This window comes from Sebastes fasciatus, chromosome 4, assembly GCF_043250625.1.
Source record: "Sebastes fasciatus isolate fSebFas1 chromosome 4, fSebFas1.pri, whole genome shotgun sequence".
Lineage (NCBI taxonomy): Eukaryota > Metazoa > Chordata > Actinopteri > Perciformes > Sebastidae > Sebastes > Sebastes fasciatus.
The window spans coordinates 2159921-2184559 of NC_133798.1; the positions used below are offsets into that span (position 1 = coordinate 2159921).

General features: G+C 41.9%; 1 protein-coding gene and 1 long non-coding RNA gene across 2 annotated transcripts in view; both read right to left on the reverse strand.

The window, feature by feature from the left end:
* LOC141766939 (uncharacterized) overlaps window positions 1-2304 on the reverse strand; it is a 282348-nt gene extending 280044 nt beyond the window's left edge. The window contains exon 1 of the long non-coding RNA XR_012593715.1: window positions 1726-2304. This is a non-coding gene — a long non-coding RNA (uncharacterized LOC141766939). The remainder of the gene's footprint in view (window positions 1-1725) is intronic.
* Window positions 2305-13256: 10952 nt separating this feature from the next.
* LOC141766924 (spondin-1-like) overlaps window positions 13257-24639 on the reverse strand; it is a 191647-nt gene continuing 180264 nt past the window's right edge. Inside the window, exons 15-16 of the mRNA XM_074634131.1 lie at window positions 19543-19815; window positions 13257-18663 (exon numbers count right to left, since the gene is read on the reverse strand). Of these exons, the coding sequence (XP_074490232.1) occupies window positions 18500-18663; window positions 19543-19815 (437 nt within the window). The 3' untranslated portion in view covers window positions 13257-18499. The remainder of the gene's footprint in view (window positions 18664-19542; window positions 19816-24639) is intronic.

Genomic DNA, 24639 nt, shown 5'->3' on the forward strand with positions numbered 1-24639 from the left:
TGATGGACACAAACGTGCGCACACACACCCTCTCACACACACACAAACACACACACACACACACACACACACTCACACACACATACTGTAATTGCTCAGGCATGCTAATGGCACCACTATGGATATTCTATTCTATTCTCTCTGAGCAGTGTGTTACTGACTTGTTTGTGATCTCAGGGCGGAAGCATTAGTGGGACGGCCTGAGATAACATGCAGTAACACAAAGACGCATCGCTACTGAACATTAACTTGGAAAGATGGGCATTCAAGAAGACGATGTGAGCAACATAATTATGTTTTTATTAATTATCATCTTTTTCATGGATGTTTTACAGTAAACGGAACACAGCGGGGTCCGTATGTGTAATTTTAGAGCGTGCCATGAAATGCGTCGAGAATAGATTGACTTATGCAGATGAGATCATGAATTATTCACGTGCTGGCAAATCAGAGCGACTCTGAGCTCCCAGTTGCTTTCAGCTGTCCAAAGTTAACTAGATAACGCTGAACGCACAGGGACCGGCCGACTGTCGACAGAGAGCATGCTGGGAAGGAACCCCTGAATAAAACAGGGACTTTCTCTGTGAGGAAGCGGCACCAGAGGCAGCAGCATATTTACATGTATGTGCTATATGCGCAGACTGGCTGCTTGAACATAGTCTTCTCTGGGGATTGTGGTTCCAATTTACATGTTTTTTAATCTGCATCCTATAACCTTGTTAGTAATTGCTTGAAAGCTGCGCTTGTTTACAAATGCTCTGTGGCTTTAACAGTGTTCTGTCCCATATGAGGGTGCTGAAGTTCAAAATTCACCCTTCAAGCTTTGTTGTTTTGAAAGGACTAACTAGGAAGCACTCACCGGTAGAATGAAGAGGGACGATAAAGCACTAGAGCATCATGTTGGGACCCTATTTCAATGATCTATAGCGCATGGTCTAAAGTACATGGTGCAAGTGCATTCAGGGCGTGTCCGGCTCCACTTTTCCTAGTGAAGCGCCGCATAATCTGGCTGCAAAGTAAGGCGCAAAGGGGGTGTATTTAGTCTCTTAATTAATCAGAGGTGTGTTTTGGGCGTATGAATTAAACCAATCAGAGTGTCCTCTCCCATTCCATGCGCCTGCACATTGACACATTGCTATTTAAAGGGACTGTTTTTTAGAATCAGAAATGTCTTGTTAACAGCGACACCTGTGGCCGTTAAGTCAATGAAAGTCGGCATCCTGTTGCTCGCGCTTGTGCTCGCTCTAAATATACCTGAACGAGCATCGCTCAACACAGTGAGGAGACACACGTCAGCTAAAAGCACAATATCACTCTATATTTCAGCTGCTTGGCAGTAATGTTAGCTGACCAGACAAAGGTCTCTCCATGAATCAATGCTGATCCTAGTGTTGGCTTTTCCTGCCTCAGCCTCCCGACCGCGGGAACAGGGGAGGAGCCGGAGTTTTGGTCGGAGACGATAACGTTTCTCTCTGCGGAGCCCCGTCACGTCACAAGACACAGGAAACCTCTGTTGGTCTGGAGGAGCTGCAGCAGTTATTTCTGCACAACCCTCCACTAGATTCACTAGATATTCTCAGAGCTAAACTAACTCTTCTGCAGTGTGTAGTGTGCACGCATGCACGTGAGAGTGGAGCAAAAGAGTGAGAACGAGCGCGGTGTGTGAGTGAAGGCAGGCAGAGGAGGAGAGGAACAGAGTACAGCAGAGACTCCGGTCCTGGAGACTAAAGCTACGGTCTCCCCCGCATCCTCCGACCGCGGCCAACACTGTTTAACAGACGGGCTTCACAGATAGAACTTTGAGGTTTTGGTGCTTCCGTGTAGTTTGTGTTGGAGTCTGAGTCTGAACAGCGTAGCCACACGCGAGCGCGCATGAGACACCGACCCGCAATGATTTATGCGTGTAAGAAGTTACAAACAGTCCCTTTAAAAGACGGATTCTGCAAATTGGAGAAGCGAGCCATTTTCTGCTGAGGAAACAGATCTGCTCGTGCACAAAGTGAAAGTACGCGAGCAGAAGTATGTGGTGCTTGGCCTGTGGACTCTCTGCCTCCGCCGTCTCCCTGTCTTCTGTCCCATCAACAAATGAAGCTTAAAGCGACAGTTCAGTCAGGAAGACCCTCTTTACACTCTCATTCACTCACAACCTTTCTGTCTCTCTCTCTCTCACTGGCTCCTACTCTATCAGCTGACTGTGGGTGGTTCACTCTTAGATAACCAAACAGATTCTACCACGCTCTCCATGAGCCAATCATATTGTTGCAATCAGATTTTAAAACTGTTCTCCTCTCTGCTGCTGTCAGTTTTCAATTCAGTGTGACTTTATGCACCCCTCCTCCACCCCGTCACCTCCAGTCTTCATCACATTCAGTACCCAGGCCATCAGGCCTTCATTGGATCTTCAGCTACTCCTTTCACCACCACCACCACCAGGGTCTAGACTCCAGGGAGGAATATACCTAATCTCATCACGGCATCACTACCCTCTTTTGATATACTACATCACGATGGAGTCTAATCGCCAAAGACTTTGCACTATTCTGCTATTATGTATCATGTAATAAATGTATTGTTCATTCTATACGGGGTCTCTCCTGATTAGGGATGTCACGATACCAGAAATCTAGTAGGCGATACCAATACCAGTGAATTTCCACGATTCTCGATACCAAATTCGATACCACGGTACAAAAAACCCCCAACAACAATAAATCCCCTGTACTGTAATTCAACACGCACTCTTTTATTAAAAACATTTGAACATTACAAAAAACAGAGGTATGTAGCCTTTAAGCAATAAATAAAAATAATTGACCCATTTCGTTCATTTTGGCGTATCGGCGGCATATTATCAATCGATAGTCAGACGACGGACACTACATACTGACCATGTGCACGGAGCAGCGGTGCCAGGTAGACCCCCGCAGCGGAGCCCCGCAGCAAAAGCTCTACCGGAGAGGCCAGACACACCGCCACCCGACAGTAAAGATCAGAGTCAGCGCTCTGCACATGTTGACCGTCATCTTTTCTTGTAAAATGTCCGTTGTAATCGGTACCACCGGTGTTGTCACAAGTTTATTAACCGGTGGGAAATGTTCCTCACCGTCACATTACTACCAATGGCCATTACGGGCACCGTACGGTACCTTCGGTACTGTAGCAAAAGAGTACCGTCACTTTTTTAGAATCTGGGAATCGACTTGGTACCGAGGTATCGGTTCTCGTGACATGCCTACTCCTGATTGAAATCCATTTGCCTGTATATGACCAATGCACCGATAACCTATTCAACTGGTGCAGGCGACATGGGGGGTCACAATTCAGTATATGACAATAAACACTATTAAGCACTTTCTTGGTATCAACTATCATGAGATACAGCGCCCTGGAATCTTTTTAAATACTTTCATATGCAGACTTTTGTGTAAATGATCCAGTAAGTGTGTTATTATCATTTAAATTATACACTATTTTGACAACCTCAGAGCAGACAAAACCTGGCGCACGCCCTGTGATCTTTGTCGCCCCCCCGGACCCCAGGTTGGGAACCACTGTAGTGGTGTAGAGTATAGTGGTGTAGAGTATAGTGGGGTAGAGTATGGTGGTGTAGAGTATAGTGGGGTAGAGTACGGTGGGGTAGAGTATAGTGGGGTAGTGTATGGTCGGGTAGAGTATAGTGGTGTAGAGTATAGTGGGGTAGAGTATGGTGGTGTAGAGTATGGTGGGGTAGAGTATAGTGGGGTAGGGTATGGTGGGGTAGAGTATGGTGGGGTAGAGTATAGTGGGGTAGTGTATGGTCGGGTAGAGTATAGTGGGGTAGAGTATGGTGGTGTAGAGTATAGTGGTGTAGAGTATGGTGGGGTGGAGTATAGTGGGGTAGTGTATGGTCGGGTAGAGTATAGTGGGGTAGAGTATGGTGGTGTAGAGTATAGTGGGGTAGAGTATGGTGGGGTAGTGTATGGTCGGGTAGAGTATAGTGGGGTAGAGTATAGTGGGGTAGTGTATGGTGGGGTAGAGTATGGTGGGGTAGTGTATGGTCGGGTAGAGTATAGTGGGGTAGAGTATGGTGGGGGAAGGTGTACACAACCTGGCAGCCCAAAGCACGTCATTATTAATAGTCATTAGACTATTTTATTTGTGTCTTACTGGGAATTGTTAACCAAAATTTTTCAGAATGAGTTAAAAGGTCCAAAGGTAAACAAAGTACCTCGTAACTTCAGTTGCTAAACCACCTGATATAATGAGGTTTCACTTGAGGCTGTTGGTGTCTCTTGATGTTGGTGATCTAAATGCTAAATTGCAAATGCGTCTTTGCCAGATAGCAAGAATAACATTCTGGAGCAAACAATGTACACTGTAGGCACTTAAACCACCAAGTTTCCCAATATTCTGTTTTATTCACTTCAGAGTAAATTTTTTCTAGGGATGTCAAAGTTAACGAATAAAAGGAAATTCATTTTCACGGCACAAATTTGTTTAACCAATTAACATAACTTGTGATTTCTAGGTTGTAGCGGGCTCAGTATTAAAGCTAGAGTGAAGATACTGGCATAAAATTATTATTTTTTTATATTTATTATTATATTTTACACTAAATGCAGTACCTGTGAGGGTTTCTGGACAATATTTGTCATTGTGAAGGTAATGATTTTGAAATATAAATAAATACATACATTTGCATAAAGCAGCATATTTTTCCACTCCCATGTTGATAAGAGTATAAAATACTTGACAAATCTCCCTTTAAGGTACATTTAGAACAGATAAAAAATGTGCGATTCATTTGCGATTAATCATCATTAATGATAGACAACCATGTGATTAATCACGATTAGATATTTTAATTGATTGAAAGCCCTTATTTTTTTTGACATCCCATACAAGTTTGTACACTACACCTATCTGCAGTGAAATATTAAAATCCAAGTAGTCATAATTCATGAGCACCCTATCATTAAACATTCTACATTTCTAATGCATCATTTTTCACACAACATTTCCCTAAAATGTTCTAATACGGTTTGTGTTCGGGATCTTTGACATCTTGCTAAAAAAAAAAAAAAATGCTGCAGGGTAAAGTGACATACTTCTGTGGGGTTAGAGATGAATTACTGAACATCAACTGTTCACTGCTTCAGGACGCACATTCTCATACAAACTTTTCAGTCTCATAGGTTTTAAAGGGAACTGACTGCAGCCATTAGCGTGACAACTGCCACGTCGTGCCTCTGCCTGATAACTCTGTTTGATGCTGAGAACGTGTGTCTAGTTGTTCCTCTCACTGTATGAGCTGAAACACAATGCCCACAACCCAACTGCTGCAAAACATCATTCAATATTGATCATTAGCAGATAAAAAGCCATTGTACTTCATTCTAGCATTTATTATTCATGAGCATCCTTTACCCATGATATGTGGGCTGACTTCATAACACTTTATGTCTCATTGTTTTGCACAGTTCACTTAAACAGGCGGCCGAGATTTCAGTGCAACATCTAAGACTTCAGGTTCAACAAGTTCACTAGATTTACAGGTTAAGTGAACAAAGTACAACTCTAAAGGTCAGGGAAAGAGTGTAAGAATGTCATACTCAAGTGAAAGTACTGTTACTTTAAAGAATTTTTACTTAAAGGTCCCATATCGTGCTCATTGTCAGGTTCATACTTGTATTTTGTGTTTCTACTAGAACATGTTTACATGCTGTAATGTTAAAAAAAAACTTTATTTTCCTCATACTGTCTGCCTGAATATACCTGTATTCACCCTCTGTCTGAAATGCTCTGTTTTAGCACATTTCAACGGACTTGCGTTGCTAGGCAAGAGGTCGGGTCCATGTTTACTTCCTGTCAGCTAATATTATTTACATACAAAAAAATGGGAACATTTAGAATGTTTATGTTTAAAACCGTGTAATGGTCTAAATATTGTATATTTGTGACATCACAAATGGCCAAAAATCCTTGTTTCGAACTCACAATTTCTGAATATGGGCTGTGTATATTTCTCCGTATATTGAGTGTTTGGATAATTTAACAGTATTTATATAGCACTTAAACCTGTTTTATGATGTAAAAGACATGAAAATCTCACTTTTTACAATATGGGACCTTTAAGTAAAAGTAATTGTGGAAAAACAATAGATAGATAAAAGATAAAAGTAAAAAGTAGGTCAGTTCAAATGTACTCTGAGTAAACGTTACTGCGCTACAAAATAAACTGCATTAAATGTTGACGTATACTGCACACTAATGGAACAACATCACACCACAGAGCCCTTATATCCAAACCAACAGGAAGTGCCTTTACTATAGTCAGCACTTTGCAGCCTGTTTTTGCAAGACTAAAAGTTAGACTCTGCTGTTCTGAATTCTCTTTTATGTCAGATGCAAATCTTTTAACTTTATCAAAGTGCAACTTGATGGATGATTGCTCCGTTAAACATGTGTCATTATGCATAATGAATCATCATGCAGTTTTATTCTTCTTGTTGTCAAATGTGTGTTTATGTACATGTCTGGAAACTGGTGGGGAAAAAAGTTACAGAACTGAAGAAACAATAATAATCAGCTTGATTATCAAACTACGAAAACACCATGTTTGAGTTTGAATCAGTTATTTTTACTAGGGCTGTCAAAGTTAACATGACAATAACGCGCCAACGCAGTTCCTTTTAGCGCCTCTAATTTCTTTAACGCATTAACACAACTTACGATTTCTAGATTGTAGCGGGCTCAGTTTTAAAGTTAGCTTTATGCTAAATGCAGTACCTGTGAGGGTTTCTAGACTATACCTGTTATTGTTTTGTGTTGTTAATTGATTTACAATAATAAATATACACATACATTTGCATAAAGCAGCATATTTGTCCACTCCCATGTTGGTAAGAGTATTAAATACTTGACAAATCTCCCTTTGAGGTACATTTAGAACAGATATAAATTGCGCGATTAATTTGCGATTAATCACGATTAACTATGGACAATCGTGTCATTAATCACGATTAACTATGGACAATCGTGTCATTAATCACGATTAACTATGGACATTCGTGTCGTTAATCGCTATTACGAATTTATTCGCTTGACAGCCCGAGTTATTAAATGACTGCGTTACAAAGAAATTGAATAGCCTGACATTCGTTACGGAATCAACAGCAGAATGAATCACTATCACTAAAGCAGACAACAGAGATATTATAACAATATAAACTCCACAGTGGCTGCAGCCACAATCACACATATCTAAGCAAATGTCAGGGAAATAGTATCAGAATGGCATACTCAAGTGAAAGTACTGTTACTTTAAATCATTTGAACTCAAGTAAAAGTACTTGTGGCATGGTCCTTGCTAGTGAATTGAAGCTATCAGCAAAATTTCGGGAGCAGGACAATGCCTCAACGTGCCACTTCCTGTATTGCCTATAAACACCTGCCTAACCAACTCCTCCTGTTCCGCTCCCTGTTCCCTCCCACTCCATTCTTCTCTCTTAATCTCCTCGTCTCCTCTTCGTAGGGTCCCGTGTGGGTTCGTCGTGCGCGGCTGCTACGGCGGATCCTTGATCGAAGCTCCCCAAACCGAATCCGACTAAGTGGACAAACCAAGAGCATCATCTGTGTTCTCCTTCAATAAAATTGTTCAATCGTACCTCGTGGATGGCGTGGTCCTTGCTAGTGAATGCCAAGATAAATAATGCTGAGCATAAACATACCCCATCATGACCAGTGTTCATCTCGTTAACGAAAACTATGATGAAATGTGTTCGTCAATGACTTTTTTTTCCACGACTAAGATGAGACGATGAGGAGGTGGGACCGATGTCATTAAACACGAAAACGGTGATGATATCAAACATGCAATATCGTTGATGAAGCTGGAGCGCAAGCCGTGACGACGGCGTGACGTTGGGACCCCGTTACCGAGTCATGTGACCGAGCGGACGCATGTTCCATGTGCCCAAGCTCCAAACTTTTCCAGACGGAAGTCGAGCCATTTAGGCTTCATGTGCCACTGAGCAACTCTCATAGGAATGACCGAGGCCCCGCCTCCAACGCTGGATCCAGTTCTCTTAGAAAATCCATGATTACATCACTATGACATCATAAGGGATTATTTTCTCAGACTTGGCAAAGCTCTCCCAGAGCCACAGAAGCCAGAAGTTTTTACGGTTTGAGTTTCAATTGTTATGTTCTGGTTTAACAAGGCGTGGACTCAAAAGCAGACACACAACGATAGTCTTTAAAGGTATAACAAAAGATAATTTATAAATAATAAAGGTAAGGTGGACAGGGCTGGGGGGTCCTGGACATCCGACATCTATTAGAGATCGAGGGGCACGGGGAAGGGGTGTCCAGGGATCCTCCTGATGGTAAGTTGAATCCACTTGTGATCTGAGAGGAGGAATGGCGTCGGAGAGTGAGCAGGCAGGTAAGTTACTAAGGGAATGGATCTGAGGCGAGGAGGGACGGCGTGGAAGAGTGAGCAGGCAGGTAAGTTGCAGGGAGCGGAGACAGCTGGCAGGTGAACAGACCTGAACAAAGAACAAAGCAAAGTAAGTCAAAAATCCCAAAACGAGCATAGACAAAGTCAAAACATCTCAACTAGGTAAGTGAGCCTGAATACGTCATGTACCACTGATGGCAACGGAACGATCTGGCGATGACTGGCAGGAAGACCGGAGTTGATAAACTGCAGGAGAGTGTCATGGCAGGTTAATTGCTGTCAGCTGCTCCAGCAGCGCTCGCCCAGGAGAAGGAGGAGGAGGAGGAAGACCACACCTCCCAACACACTGACAGACTAGACAAACAGGGGGAAAACACACAGGAGACAAAAGGGCAGGGAAACAGAGGAAACACAGGGACAACTAGACTGCAAGGTGACATCATGACAATAATCACCCCGTACTAACTAGTAAATTGTTGATATGTAAAATCCATGGATTGCCTTTTTGACACTCAAAAGGCAAACAAATATTAAAACCAAACTGCATGTTAAGTGTAACTTTAGCAGTTAAAGTATTACATTATCTCTTGTTACTGTAACTAAGTTGTTTTTTGTGTACTTAAAGCTTCAGTAGTCAGTATATGTTTGGCATCATTTGGCAAAAATTCCATAATAACCTTTCAGCATATTGTAATTCAAGAGTTCTGAGAGAAAACTAGATTTTCTGCTCCTCCTCATGGCTCTGTTTTCAGGCTTTAGAAAATCTAGCCCGTGACGGGAGACTTTGACCAATCACAGGTCATTTCAGAGAGAGAGCGTTCCTATTGGCTGTGCTCCGGTCATGTGACCGGAACTTGGCGTTGCTTCACCAGATTTCAGCTCATTTTACAGCTAAACCGTGCACTACAAGATGATTCTGAGAACATCTGAGGAGAGAAATAGACATTAACGTAACAGAATATTGAATCATATTTGGGGGGGCAGAGCTCCAGAGAGGTGACACTGCAGTCAGCACTTAGGGAACAGTACACAACATGCATAACACTGCAATGACGTCATCTTCAGTGTTCAATTTGGCAGCTATTTTAGATTTAGTCTTAGTCTTAAAACGAAAATGCTTCTTACTTTTAGTCACATTTTTGTCATTTTTGTCCTCCATAGTTTTAGTCGACAACAACTTCAAACGTGTTAGTCACCAAAAAGTAATTTTTGAGTCAAAATGTTTTCTCTCTTAAAGCTGCAGTGGGTATAAATGGAGCAGATGTGATTTAAAAAAACGGTCACTATATGGTGACAGTAGTACATGAGACAGGTAATCTGAAAAAAATCATGTTCCTCTGTGTCCTCCGGTGTCCTCCGGTGCTCCTAACGGCATCTGCAAGATTTCACAGACCGGAGGAAAACAAGCAGTAAGAGCTGATCTGGAGTCTGCCGTCCAGCTGCCGTCTATGAGAGCCACGAGTCAATCACTCACAAACTTCACTCAAACGGTCAAACTAGGCAACGCTGATCAAATATGAATCAATATTCTGTTACTGTAATGTCTATTTCTCTCCTCAGATGTTTTCAGAATCATCTTGTAGTGCACGGTTTAGCTGTAAAATGAGAAAGTTTGTGACCTGGCAATCATGTTGAGGTAAATTTAGGAAATACCAAGCACTGCCCACCAGTTGAAGCACAGCCAATAGGAACGCTCTCTCTCAATGAAATGACATGTGATTGGTCAAAGTCTCCTGTCACGGGTTAGATGTTCTAAAGCAGGGGTCTCAAACTCGCGGCCCGCGGGCCAATTGCGGCCCGCAAGACGATATTTTGTGGCCCCCACCTTGATATGAAAGTTTAATGTTAGTGCGGCCCGCAAATTTTTTTTTTTTTTATAAAGTTTTTTATAAAGTTTTTTTTGGGGGCATTTTTTCATTTTTATTGACAGGACAGTGGATAGAGTCTTGGAAAGGGGGGAGAGAGAGAGTGGATGCGGAAAGGGCCACAGGCCGGATTCGAACCCGGGCCGCCGCGGTCAGGACCAAGTCTTGTTACATGGGCGCCCGCTCTACCAACTGAGCTAACCAGGCGCCCTCAGCCCGCGAGTTTTATGTGAATGGCAGTTTGCCGTGGAAGGTCCCTTTGTTGCGCGAGCCCGAGCTGAACGAACCTACCAATCACAGCGGGGTATATGGCTCCCGGGGACGGGCAATCGGCCGGGCTTGATGCAAGCAGAGAAACATTTCACAACAACTATGGCGGCGCCCGTGTAACATCGCATAAACTCGATTAAAGCTTGATTTATACTTCTGCGTTGAATCGACGCCGTAGCCTGACGTGCACCTCTCCAGAAATGTAACTACAAGTCGCGGCGACGCAGACCGCAACAGCTGTGATTGGTCCAGTCTCTCAGCGATGCTGAGCGGCCAGGACCAAGTTCTACTTCTCTCTGCCTCCATCTTTTCAATGTTTGTTCACACAAATCCACTCAGATATATTTTCTCTTTTCGGCGTTGCAGTAATGTCAGTAAAAGTTCTGTGGTTCAACAGTTATTAGCTCCAACTCCCTCAGTTTCTGTTTGTAGTACAAGAAGAAGAAGGAAACTCATAGAGACGCCGCCGCCAACTAGCGGTTTGGTGGTGTAATTGCAGAGCAACACAAACACAGCAGGCACAACTTTATTGCGGAGTGACACCAAGTGGAATGAATATATATCTTGTCACACAGCCCCAATCATGTCTTTTTCAAAGCCTGCAGTGAAGAGAAAGGTTGGTGACGAGCACAGACAATTTCAGGAAAAGTGGGAGACGCAATAGAGGCCATGTTCAGAAGAACCGTTCATGTTCTTCAATGTTCCATTAATGTTCAGGACAGTTCATGTTCAGAAGAACCCATTCAAGTTAAAGAACTGTTAATAATGACGTTTGAGAAGATTGTTGTTTTTTTTAACAAAGCTTTTTTTGTGGAATACCTGATGCGGCCCAGCCTCACCCAGACTCTGCCTCCAGCGGCCCCCAGGTAAATTGAGTTTGAGACCACTGTTCTAAAGCCTGAAAACAGAGCCATGAGGAGGAGCAGAAGTCTGGTTATCTCTCAGAATACTTGAATTACAATATGCTGAAAGGTTATTATGGGATTTCTGCCCGATGATGCCACAAAAATACTGACTACTGCCACTTTAATTTTGTCAGCTATTTGTTTTTTTTATTTAATCTTAGTCCCGTTTAGTCATCAGATTATTGAACAATTCTGTCATTTTAGTCATTTATTTATCCTCCTGACTCGTTAATGATGCGCTGTTCAGTCGCAGCCACCGGTCTGTTATGAGAGCCAATCCGCCCACCAACATGTAAAAATATGCGTTACTCAACCACCTGAACCCGACCCGTAAACCGCCAACTTTATGCATTATAGAAGCATAATGACAGTGATGTAATGACATGAGGATATAGATAAACTGAGGAATCATTAAGGAATTTATCACTGTTATTTTTCCATATAAAAAGGAGAGAAAATGATTAGTTTGATTGTCAAACTACTACGACACCATGGCTGAGTTTGAATCAGTTCTTGTACTAATGCTGCTCCCAGAGTCTTCCTGACCATGATGTTCTCAGGGGTTATAGGATTCTTCAGTCTTCTATCTCCATCTAGTGGACTGAAATTGTAAGTACGTTACCAGACCTGAGGAAGCTTAGGGCTACAGACTCAAATGGCCATGCAGTCAGACTTTCTTTCCAACAAAAAAGGAAACTAATATATTAATGCCACTGGGCAGTTGTTTCACACAATCATCTGCGTTTCAATCCACTTATCTTGTCTTAGATTCATGATCCCTTAAAACCTTGTGTTTTGTGGACATTGGCTTTACTTCCTCATTGCTCGGGGTGACACAGACCCCAATGCTGCATGGGTAAAAATCATAATAATTGTGAAATCAACAAATTTTTTCCTCTTTTTTGTATTTTCTTCTGACTTCATTAACACTTAACATATTCCTGTGTCCGTATCTTCTGAAACAGGTCATTAGTCATCAAAAAGACACATTTAATAAGCAACTCTATAAGAAAAAGTCATAAAGTATGAAGGTGATAAACCGATGTTGAGTATGTTTTCTGAGCTGTTAGAGGGGCCCCCAGACATACAGAACATTACGCCCGGGACACACAGGGAACGTCAGAAGCACTTGGCGGCTGCGTGGCGTGGTGGCTGCGTGATTCACGCGTCGGGTGTTCACACCAGCTGCGTTTCAACTGCGTTTCTGCTGCTGTCAGCCCTTTCTTTCTACATAGAGTTTGACTTTTAAGGGCCATTTAATTTCATTATAAATAGCATTTTTATTTATTTCAGACAGAGAAAGGTTAAGAAACGTGTGGTCATTTGTAAATAATAGTAATAATCGTTAATTAAAAGTCTTTACTTTTTTTTCATCTCCGTAACATATTCTACAGATAGACATTGAAACTGTAGTAATCTTACTGATATGATGTCAATATACAGTCACTAGATCACCTTCATTGTCTGTTACATATTCGACAGATGTCTAGACATGTAAACTGTAGTAATGTAGCTGATATGATGTTAATATACAGTCAATAGATCACCTTCAAAGTCTGTTGCTGCTGTGAGACGCGCACAGCGCACGTCAAAAATAGGCGAGACCTCTATTCTCTAGAAGAGACGCAGCTGAGACGCGACAGTGTGGCTGCTCTAACCTGTTAACATGGATGCCGAAATAAAAAATAACAGGTAACGCAGCCGCCACGCGCTGCTGACGTTCCTGGTGTGTTGCGGGCTTTAGGGTTCATCAAAAAGAGCCAAATGACGTCATGATTTTCACATTTACATTTCTTTTTATTGTAAAGGTGGTTTCTTAGAAAATAGTCACGTGATACAGAGGCAAAGGAATAAAGAACGAGGCCTGAAAACAGAAAAGAGTGAAGTCAAGAAAACATCTACAGAAAATAGAACTTTGGTGGTGACATTATTATTAAAACAGAACAAAAACTGCTAAGTAATAAAACAAAAAAAGATTTTACATATCACTCTCATCATGGAAACACAATGAAAAGTGCAATAAAAACAATGCATGGAAATAAAGTGTGTTGTAAGCAGTAACAGTCTACTGTATGTTGAACTGTCCTACAGTTTCTATTACTGTAGAAACATCTGCAATGTTTCCCATACGACCTCTTCTGCAGCCAGAACTCACAGCACGTGTAGGACGTGACACTCGGCTCTGTCCGTTTGTGTTTTCAGGAACCGACAAAGGCAGACAGTCATTTAGCCATCTGTTTTAAGACAACTCTACGGCAGAGAAAGCATCACGTCCAACCAAACCAAATGATCTATGCACATGCTAAAATGAGATCTTCTGACAGAGTTTAATGCTACATCAGCTGAAACAACAGACAAACAGCAGTATAGTATATAAAGACTAACTTTAACAGTATAAAACATCTCCATTTAAAATGTATCTGTTATTAGGGAAAGTGGTTTTTAGTACTTACATGGTAGCGTCATTTATACTTGTTGGTTAGATAGTAGATATACACTACATCCATAAGTCTTTAGAGACTTCCTGTATGAGCATCTATGTCTTGCAAAAACAACATAAAGAAATCCTACATCTTCAGTTCAGTCTGTTTGTGCCTTTTCTCCAATATTCCATATGGTTGAAAGTTAGTCCATGATTTTAAAATTCTTACTCTTTTCTGATGTTATTCTTTAGTTGATGTGGTAGTAGACCAACAACTCATCTTAGAAGATAGTTTACATCTTAGACTTGTGGAGGGAGCTTCCAGTGGTGTAGTAGTGGTGTCTTGGTAGGTGGGGATATTGTGGCTGCATGACTTTAGTGTATCAATTTCATGCTACTTTGTGCCTCTACTACAGTTCAGAGGGAAACATTGTAACACATGGTGAGCTTATAAATATGATGTTGTTATAGATTAAAGGTGTCCAGCCTTTTTACCCAACCCATCTGTGATCGCAACTGAATTTTTAAATTTCCTTTCGTGGAAGTGTTCTCTGGGCGCTCAAACCGTGGCTGAAATTGAGTTTTTATCATACTATATCTAGTATTTGGGCACATGGGACTACTGTTTTTGCAATAGACTCCATTATATTACAAAATAATAAAAAACAGTAGTCCCATTTTCCCAAATACTAGATATAGTATGATAAGAAAATGGCTGTATCTCACAAACTACAAGGAGCACAATCAAGTATTTGATATCTATGAACGTAAAAAGTTAAATATCAAAGATATGCTTGCGGTGCACAAAAAAATATTTCATGTGGAAATCATTTAATAAAACATGTTAGTGTTTTCTTTCTTAATTTTTCAAAAATCTTGACTTTGACTACTAATAAAAGTGTGATTTTTCATGTGATCTTAAAGAATGTCTGAGTTGTACTGATAGATACTCGCCCAGAGTATGTCCGTACCAAATGTCAGACTTTTGACCAATCGGAACAAATATTGTGGCATTTTTCCTTATCATACTAAATATAGTATTTGGGCATAAATGGGTTAAGGGACCTCTTTTCTATCATTGAGTAAACTGATGATCCTTGACTAAGTGACATATTCGATGGATATTTCACATTATATTCAATGCATAACAAGCACGGAACAACCGTAGAATTAACCCAAATGGTGAACGCAATAACCGCAGGAAGTTTGTGTAAAACAAGCCATTTAGATGAACTTTGAGCAGCTTTACTGTGAATCTTGCATCAGAGATGAGCTTTCCTGTTATCTGAAGGAACATTTATTACAACTCTCTCTATTATGTATTTTCTTTTGAATTTTTAACAATCATACATATTTAATAGGCTTCTTTTTGATAAATTCAGTGTTTTCTTCTCCCTGATGCTTGGCCATTGTTCTATCAGCTCTCTGGTTGTTTTTTACTGTGTACTTTTTTACTGCAGGACGAGACTGTTTAGCAGAGAGGGAAGGCTCTGTGAGCTTGTATTCAGGTCTTCACCGTGCCCTTATCCGGTTTAGATCTTAAATAATAATCCAAACAATTTCATTTCGTTTTCTTCACAGAAATGAAAGAAACTGAGATACAGGCCAACTGCATAGATTTAAAATAAGTTGTCAACAAGGCCTCGGGACCCCCAGTGAAGCTTTGGTGACCCCTAGCGGGGGTCAGGACCCCAACATTGGGAACCAGTGGATGAAACTAACCAACAGTATATCAAATAGTTAAATTAACGTCAGTACTTTCACTTTTGATACTTTAAGTACATTTTGCTAATAATACTTCTGTTTTTTTTAATTAAGTGCCCCTTTTTCAATGCAGGGCTTCAACTTGTATTGGAGTATTTTTATATTGCAGTATTGCTTCTTTACTTGAGTAAAAGATCTCAATACTTCTTCCACCATTGTTTCGTTTTGATATTATGCCTTGTTGTGTTTGCTTCATATTTGTATTTTTGTTTTAACCAGAGGGCAACCTGATAGTGAAAAGTGAAGCCAATGTGGAAGCACTTCAAACTTACATTCTTTCTAACAGCCAGCAGGGGGCGCCTCCTCTGGTTATATAGAAGTCTATGAGAAAATGAGCCTACTTCTCTCGTGATTTATTACCTCAGTAAACATTGTAAACATGAGTTTATGGTCTCAATCACTAGTTTCAAGTCTTCTTCAATACAGCATGATGTTCATTTAGTAAATTATGGTCCCATTTAGAGTCAAATAGACCATAAAGCAGAGGATGCTTTAGGGCGGGGCTACCCTGTGATTGACAGGTCGCTACCACGGCGTTGTCCAGTCTGGGAGTTGTCCCTGTTTTCGTCTTAGAACTTTCACAGTGAGTTTTCACTTCATGAAAGTTAATTGTAACATTTTGGTCACCTACCAATGTCTTATTCAGTGTTCGGTTGTACTTAGCTCCACCATCTTGTGTCACTTCTGGTTCTGGTTGCAAAAAACCAAGATGACGACGGCCAAAATGCCGACCTCGAGGCTTCAAAATCATAGTCCACAAACCGATGGGTGACGTCACAGCGACTACATCCACTTCTTATATACGGTCTATGGGTTTGACTAAAATGGTCCATTTCATGTAGCTCATGGTTCATGACAACAAGGGAAGGGACTTTTGTTCTCTGTTTAAGTTTGTCTCTACAGGGTAGCGCTTCTCCCCGGGCTCGCTGCTGTTTTAAGGGGGTATTTATGTTTTGTGTGAGTCACGGAACAAAAGTTTCTTGTGCACCGTAAACACCACAGATGACGTGAAAGATCGTACTGGAACATGATTTGCTGCAGTCTTGCTCTACAAGATGTACATATCGCTATGTTAGCTAGGTATATGGTAGATCCCTCTGCACAGAGATGGGTATATATACTGATGTATACTGTATATGCTTAAACACACCACTACACCTCTGCTAGCCTCCATCCTATACGTCTAATTAAGATCTGCATTGTTTTCTTTTACGGATTACTTCACACTTATTCTAAACAGCAGCAGCATGGTATCAAGCATGGTATTTTCCTCAGAAAAAAGAGTGCTACAGGAATGAGTCCTAAGATCCCGGAAATGAGTTCGCATTTTAGGACTTCCGGTTCCCTCGTCTGGAAGTCAATGTTTTTTTAATTGTTTTTTATTTAGATGTCTGAAATAAGGGCTGTGGTTAGCACAAGCTGAAGAGATTTTAAGGTTCTATGATATAAAATATGTCAGGAAATATCCCACGTGAATTTTGAAGCCTTTATGTGTCTTAAAGGTCCCGTATTATGCTCATTTTCAGGTTCATACTTGTATTTTGTGTTTCTACTAGAACATGTTTACATACTGTAATGTTAAAAAAAACTTTATTTTCCTCATACTGTCTGCCTGAATATACCTGTATTTACCCTCTGTCTTTAAACGCTCCGTTTTAGTGCATTTCGACGGAATTGCAACAGGACTGCGTTGCTAGGCAACAGCTTGGGTCCATGTGTACTTCCTGTCTGTTGATGACATTCACATACACTGCAACAGGAAATAAACTGGGACACATTTAGAATGTTCACGTTTAAAACTGCGTAAAGGGTCTAAATATTGTATATTTGTGACATCATAAATGGACAGAAAACCTGACAGCTTGTTTCAAAAGCAGAGTTTCTGAATACAGGCTGTGTGTATTTCCCTGTGGATTGAGCATTTGGATACTTTCACAGTATTTACATAGGACTTAAACCTGCTTTATAATAAAAAAACATGAAAATCTCACTTTTTATAATATGTCTCCTTTAATAAGGCGGTTGCTAACAAATAGCTAAATGAGACAACTAAACGTCATCATGTCGACTCGTCCTCCTTTACAGCCTCGTTTTGTAAACTCACGCTCATGTGACCGTGGTGTAATTCGTCTATAGCCGAGCGTCAGCTTTTTACTTCTGGCGATTGCGTTCAAAAATCATAAAAGTGGTGTTCATTTGTTGAAATTATCTTTCTGGAAAAAATTTTAGTAGTATCATAAACATTTGTTTTCTGAAATAATCCAAAACCCATTGGAACAATCCCACTGGCTTTTTATCTAGGGAACCAGGGCGATGCTAACTTCCTGGTTGACCTACATAAATACATCATCCCTGGAGCACTCTATTAGAGCAGATTTTGTCAAGAATTCCCAAGAAATACTGGGATCTTAACCCTAACCCTATTTCATACCGAAGAGAACGAAACTACTGAAAATACCCCCAAAAATGTGTGCATCAGTGGCAAAGCTACCGTAGTTGTTTCTTGTTTGTTTTTTTGCAGGACATAGACATGACTCTCTAACATTTCCATTGTGGTCTAAAGTAAATGTCAGCCCTATTAACTAAATGCCTACAATGGCTTCACTAAACAGAACATTATCATCTTCCTCCTTCCTCCTCTCTTCCCCTCTACTTACCTAAACTCCTATCATGTTTCCAAAGTGTAAAACCAGCCCATCATCTCGCCCTCATCTCACCTCCCTGTACACAAAAAGTTCCCCATCGTCATCTTTATCAAATGAACCCATATTTTCATGTATTTAACCTGCTGCCCCCCCGCCCCCCTCCCTCCTCTGTAGCTCAGTAGTGCCCCCTAGCAGGGATGAATGTTACAGGCACGGATCTCCTTCCGGTCCTTACAGCTGGCCATCACGGTGCCTTTAGCTCTTTTCTTCACCATCATGAAACGCTCCTGGATCCCCCCTCCGCATGGTTTGGTACAGTCCGTCCAGCTGGTCCACGGCTGCATCCTGCAACCTGTTGGAAGAAACAGTAGCATCTGAATTCTGGTCTCCCGCAGAAGCTTTAAAGTGGCAGTAGTCAGTATATTTTTGGCAGCATTGGGCAAAAATTCCATAATAACCTTTCAGCATATTGTAATTCAAGTGTTCTGAGAGAAAACTCAGAAAAGAAGACTTCTGCTCCTCCTCATGGCTCTGTTTGCAGGCTTTAGGAAATCTAGCCCGTGACGGGAGACTTTGACCAATCACAGGTCATTTCATTGAGAGAGAGAGCGTTGGCAGCGTAGGCAGCTGTCAATCACTCCGATAAAACGGTCAAACTAGGCGGCGCTGATCAAATATGAATTAATATTCTGTTACTGTAATGTCTATTTCTCTCCTCAAATGTTTACAGAAACTTCTTGTAGTGTACTGTTTAGCTGTAAAATGAGAAAGTCTGCTCCGGCTGGTGGGTGATATTTCCTCAACAGATCTCAACATGGCTGCCGGGTAACACACTTTCCCATCTTACAGCTAAACAGTACACTGCAAGATGATTCTGAGGAGAGATACAGTATATGCTTTAAAGTAACATAATATTAATTAATGTTTGATCAGCGCTGCCTAGTTTGACCGTTTGATCAGAGTTTGCGAGTGATTGACAGCTGCAGAGAGACGGCGAGGCTCCAGATCAGCTCTTACTGCTTGTTTTCCTCTGGTCTATGAGATCTTGCAGATGCCGTTAGGAGCACCGGAGGACACAGAGGCACATGATTTTTTTCCCAGATTACCTGTTTCATGCACTTCTGTCAGGATATAGTGACCGTTTTATAAAAATAACTTTTTTTTTTTAATCATATCTGCTCCAACCTGCCTACTCCAGCTTTAATAATAATAACAGATAATTCCCACCAACCTGGCTGCTCCTCGGCCGCTGCATCTCTTCCCTGTTTACCCCGTCTCCTTCTCTTTCCTCCTCCTGCACCTCCACCTCCACCTCCTTTCTCCTCCTTCGTTTTCGTCCGGCACTTCCTGATCTTGCATTTCTTCCTCTGGATGGTCTCGGGGCAAATGCTGCCCCCAAACTCCGGCTCCAGTTTGACCATACGGGTTCGAATGGTGTGTCCTTTACCACAGGACTTGTTGCACTCGGACCACTCTGTCCACTCAGAGACCATGCAGTCGACGGCTGGAAGGAGGGACGGAAGGAGGAGAACAAGAGGAAACATCAGAAAAAGAAAGGACAGGGCAGACTATTAAATGTCACAATGATAGGCTGAGAACAAATATAAGCACAGGAAACATTTTGTGGCATATATATTTTCTATTGATTGATAAACTCAAAATCCCGTTTGTCAGTCGGGGTTCAGTGGTGCATGTTCCCATTTGAGCTTTTCCTCTGCCCTTCCCTCTAAGTGTCATTCCATTTCACTGAAAACTCAAGTGAACTTCTGTGAGATCGAGGGTCGATGGAGACATACAGTCATCTTACCTAGGACTGTCAATCAATTCAAATATTTAATTGAGATTAATCGCAAATTGCACATTTAAAAGGAGATTTGTTATGTATTTAATACTCTTATCAACATGGGAGTGGACAAATATGCTGCTTTATGTAATTGATCGTATATATCTATCATTGGAAATCAATTACCAACACAAAACAATGACAGATATTGTCCAGAAACCCTCAGAGGTACTGCATTTAGCATAAAACAATATGCTCATATCATAACATGGCAAACTGCAGCCCAACAGGCAACAACAGCTGTCAGTGTGTCAGTGTGCTGACTTGACTATGACTTGCCCCAAACTGCATGTGATGATCATAAAGTGTGCATGTCTGTAAAGGGGAGACTCGTGGGTACCCATAGAACCCATTTACATTCACTGATCTGGAGGTCAAAGGTCAAGGGACCACTTTGAAAATGGACATGACAGTTTTTCCTCGCCAAAGTTTAGCGCAAGTTTGGAGCGTTCTTTAGCCTCTTTTGCGACATATTATGATTATGACTATTATGACATGGTTAGTACCAATATCTGAAATATTTTCACTCTAGCTTTAAAACTGAGCCCGCTACAACCTACAAAAGATCAATTTTGTTAATGTGTTAAAGTAATTAGTGGCGTTGAAACGAATTTGCGTAAACAAATTATTATCGCGTTAACATTGACAGACCTAATTACAATCATTTATCAGTTCCTGTGGACAATGTGAGATCACGTTGTGTTAACTCACACTACATAGCCATATGAATGGGCCTTTCTGCAGGGTCAGAACCTGCAACTTTTATGCTTACACTGAACGTACTGCGGGCTGAACGGTGGTGCAGTGGTTAGTAGGGATGTCAATAATTAACCGTTTAACCGACGTTAAGAACTTGAACCGATTGACGCTATCGGTTAAAACGGTTAAAATAAATATTAATGATTAATTAAAAAGCTGAGAAAAACTCAGAGAAGCGGCTCGTCTCTTTAAGGAGAAAAGCTGGTCCACCTTAACATCCCACCTTAAGAGGCGGAGCCAGAGTTACAGATACAGGAAGTTGGCTCCAGTCTCTGGCTCGCGTTCTTTTAATACATCCATGATGGCTGGCTTGAGCAGAGGAGTTTGTAGCCTCGTAGCATTTATCCACCAACAAATAAACTGTAGACACACTGTCTGCTACAGCTAGAACGCCACCGACAAACCCACACACAAACCCACACCCGCTGTCACACACACACACACACACACACACACACGGTCTGTTGGACACTCTCTCTGTCATTGCGGCGGCGAGCACGAAGCTACCAGCAGAGCTACAGATGCTAACGTTCCCCAAAAACACACTCTGTTTGACGGACAATCGCATCGTTCCGCCGGGCAGACACACAGCTGACAACCTGCTAAACTAAACTAAATGTGCGGTGGAGACTTTTACTGGGAAAGTGGCTGCATGTCCGCGACACTACACGCATCATCGTAGCTGCTAAGTTAACGCTCCCGGACGGTGAACTGTCTGTTGTGCTCATACACTGCAGCTGGCGCACCACTAAATACGAGGCAAAAATCTTGTCGGTTAACGGTTACTAATTGGTTAACGAGGGTTGGTTATCGGTTAAGAATTTATTAGCACCGTCACCTCACAGCTAGAGGGTTGCAGGTTCAAATCTGGCTTGAGGCCCTTCTGTGAAGAGTTTGCATGTTCTCCCTGTGTTAGCGTGGGTTTTCCCCGGGTTCTCAGGTTTCCTCCCACAGTCCAAAGACATGCAGGTTAGGTTCATTGTTGACTCTAAATGTCCCGTAGGTGTGAATGTGAGTGTGAATGGTTGTCTGTCTCTATGTGTCAGCCCTGTGATAGTCTGGAGACCTGTCCAGGGTGTAGCCCGCATTCACCCAATGTCAGCTGGGATCAGCGCCAGCCCTCCTCACCCCCCCGACCCTAAATAGGTTAAGTGGTTACAGATAATGAATGAATGAGCCCGTAAGCCCAGAACCCATGATTGGTTTTGTCAACTGACAATTCCAATAAAGTTCATTCAAACAAAACGGTCACTTCCTCAACAATGTTGACAAAAAGAGAGAAAGGCACCGTTACCGCACTGCGCTGCGATGCGGTGTGCGCTGCGCTGCGCTGCGCTGCGGTGCGGTGCGGTGTGCGCTGCGGTGCGGTGTGCGGTGTGCGCTGCGCTGCGGTGCGGTGCGCAACTAGCAGACAAGATGAGGAAACGGAGCAGCATTTGGATTAATGAACTTAATTTAAGTGATATATGTGCACACATATTAATCATGGGTCATAAGGGGGTTCAAGATGGCGTCGTAGAGGAAACACCACGCTTCACTGAGCTCCGGTGTTCCTTGTCAAGTTATCCGATTATTATGCACATTTGCCTAGCGAAAATGCTACAGAGAGAGTAACTTTATAATGTCTCTTGAAAAATATTTTTCAAAAATACCGGACAACATGCCCAGGACCAGAACAAAGACGATTAAGAGCAAGCCTGCTCAAGAAAGCACGGAACAGAGTGAGGAAGCGAACATCATGCCAGCAGCTGAAGATGAGGGTGCTAACTGCTGCAGTAGCATTGACCCGAACACTTTGAAAGCATTGGATAAGATTACCGACAACATTACTAAAGTTATTGATGCTAAAGTTGACACAGTACTCGCTGCTATATGGGAACAAACAACCCAAATACAGGCGCTGGGGGCTCGGGTCGGCGAGGCCGAGGCCAGAATTCTGAGTGTGGAAGATGCAACGGACTCGTTGCAGGCTAAAGTGACACAACTGGAGAAGCAAGTGAGCGGTATGTTGGAGCACATAGATGACCTGGAGAATCGTGGTCGCAGATGCAATGTGCGCTTGGTTGGACTACCTGAGAATGCGGAGGGAACAGATCCTGTGAAGTTCATAGAGACATGGCTACCTAGCTATCTCAAAATCACCACCAAAACTGGTAGGATCAAGCTGGACCGCGCACATCGCTCCCTCGCACCAAAACCCGATCCCAAACAATGACCCAGATCCATCACTATGAAGTTTCACAACTTCTCTGACAAGCAACGTGTTATGAATGCAGCCCGACGCCTCGGTACTGAACCGGACCAGCCAGCTCGTAACGGACCGAGGATTTCTTTCTTCAACGATTATTCAGCAGCAGTGGTCAAAAAGCGCAAGGCTTTCGATGAGGTGAAAGACCGGCTGAAGAGGATAAATATTGACTATGCACTGATGTACCCCGCAACGCTGAAGATGACTGTTAACGGCGTGGAGAAGAGGTTTGATGCACCTGAGGCAGCCGCAGCTTTCCTTGACTCGTTTGGATAAAGTGTCTAAAACAGCACAAATGCATCTTTCTCTCTTATGTTCCGATTATTGGACTGGGACTGTGACAGTTTGAGTGATGTAAGTATGTGGCTCTGTCATTTATGATTGTATTCTTATATTTTCTTTATTACAATTCGCCAGGTGAAGTTGTCATGTCGCCGTGGGCGAGGTGGAGCCTGCGTGTGTTATTTCTATGGTTAGGCGTGAGCATAGCGCCTGGTCCATCTGTCGGCTGTCTGCCGCGGGTGGGAGAAGGACTGAGGTTCCCTGCATGTTTAGCAGGGACATTACCCCATTCTTTATTTTTATTTGTATTTTTGTATTTAGTTGGAATGTGCTCTTTTGTGGTTCTGATGTTTTGGTACAGCTCGGGTATTTTATGTTTCTGTTTTTTTTTTTTTTTTGGAGTGTGCTAGGAGATTTCCAGCTCTTTATTTGCATCAAGAATTTTAATGGCAAATAAACTTCGGGTCTGCACTTGGAATGTGAGAGGGATTAATAATCCTATAAAGCGTAGGAAAATACTTACCTTCCTGAAAAAAGAAAATATAGATATAGCTCTAGTGCAAGAAACCCATCTTGATGACAAAGAACATTTAAAGTTAAGGCAGGGTGTGTTTGGACAAGTATTCTTTTCATCCTTTACAACCAGAAGCAGGGGTGTCGCTGTACTCATTAGACGAACCCTGCCTTTTAAGGTGGTTAACTGTGTTGAAGATCGGAGTGGTCGTTATGTTATAATTAAAGGGAGTTTACAAGGTCAAGATATTGTAATAATGAACGTTTATTTCCCACCAGCTCATCCAGTTGCTTTTCTTTCTAAAGCGTTTTTAGATTTTGCAGAAATAACAGCAGATATAGTAATTGTGGGTGGTGATTTTAATTGTATATTAAATCCGCTCATAGATAGATTCCCACACCGCATTATGGCCCCCTCTCCCCAAGCAAATGCTCTTCGTGCCATCTGTGAAGATCTCGGATTTGATGATGTTTGGAGGAGTCTTCACCCTTCTGACAAAGAATATACATTTTTCTCTGCTCCTCATGGGTGTCAGACTAGAATTGATTATTTTTTTCTACCCAAATCCGAACTACACTCTGTTTTATCTTGTAATATAAACAGTATAATAATATCTGATCATGCCAGTATGGTTATGGACATAAAACTTAAAGTCTCAATAAATCAGGCCCGACAGTGGAGA